Source organism: Electrophorus electricus, chromosome 3, assembly GCF_041902795.1.
Source record: "Electrophorus electricus isolate QZ-2024a chromosome 3, ASM4190279v1, whole genome shotgun sequence".
Lineage (NCBI taxonomy): Eukaryota > Metazoa > Chordata > Actinopteri > Gymnotiformes > Gymnotidae > Electrophorus > Electrophorus electricus.
In genome coordinates, this window is record NC_137499.1 from 29,441,002 (window position 1) to 29,442,141 (window position 1,140).

The 1,140-nt window shown below is 38.9% G+C and overlaps 1 gene segment (V, D, J or C); it reads right to left on the reverse strand.

The window, feature by feature from the left end:
* Nucleotides 1-476: 476 nt before the first annotated feature.
* LOC118241044 (immunoglobulin heavy variable 4-39-like) lies at nucleotides 477-930 on the reverse strand. The segment is given in 2 exon segments: nucleotides 477-805; nucleotides 888-930. Coding segments are annotated over 2 exon segments (372 nt in total).
* Nucleotides 931-1,140: the final 210 nt, after the last annotated feature.

Genomic DNA, 1,140 nt, shown 5'->3' on the forward strand with positions numbered 1-1,140 from the left:
TGTGAATGAAAAAGGTAAATTATTTTAATTTGTGTTACATGAGGAAACATTCAAAGGTAGCCTATGGTATGCATAAAATCTAAGAATATTGTCTCTGAAGTTTGGTACAGACACTCCATTGTGTTTTGGTTGTGACAGTGTAACAGTGTGTAATTACAAACAAATGTAGCAATTGGGAAAAATTATGTTTTCAGGGAACAAGTACAGGTATCACACTGATTTTGCAGTGGCATTCTGAGGATGACATGTGCCCTGTTTTTTGAATACATCTTATATTTAATGAGAATTTTTGTACACGCTGTACAAAGCAAGGCTACCTGGTTGGCACTGATAACTAGTACTGGGAATAAGCAAGTATGGAAATTCAAAACATATAATCACAAATATTACATAATTTTGAAAAGAAAATGTGTGCCCTGTTTTGTCAGAACAGCTTAAAAGTAAAAAGAGTTTTTGTACATGCTGTTGATGTTTTCTTAGCACTGTGGATGTCTAGCACAGTAATACACAGCTGTGTCTTCAGCCTGCAGATTCTGTCCTTGAAGGGTTATTGTGTTACTGGAGGTGTCTCGAGAGACAACAAACTTGTTTTTCAGTGAATCCTTCTTAGATGTGCTACCATCATAATCAATGCTGTTGATCCATTCCAAAGCTTTTCCTGCAGGTTGTCGAATCCAGCCTGTTCCATAGTGGCTGCTGCTGTCAGTGATAGAAGCTCCAGTCACTCTACAGGTGATGGTTAAAGGATCTCCTGGCTTAACAACCACTGGGCCTGACTGGATGAACTCAGTAGCACAGAACACATCTGTGGAAAGACAAAAGAAAAGGTTTATTTGGTTTATTTAGAGGATCAGATGAACTACAAACCCTTGAGTCCAAACACTCACAGGAGGCAGCAGTCAGCAGCAGCAGTGGAGCTGAAACTAACATGTTTTCAGTTGAAGCAGGAATGAAGGGAACTGTTTTCCTCTAGAGAGACACCAAGCAAGGCCAGGACGTGGTCACATGAAATCCTCCTAATATTACAGGAGATGATGGATATTTGCATAAATATGAAATGGGGGCTGTGCATTCTGTGCTGTAATGTATGAAAACAGCACTGGAAAATAAGGAAGGAAGGAATTTATTTACTGATTAATT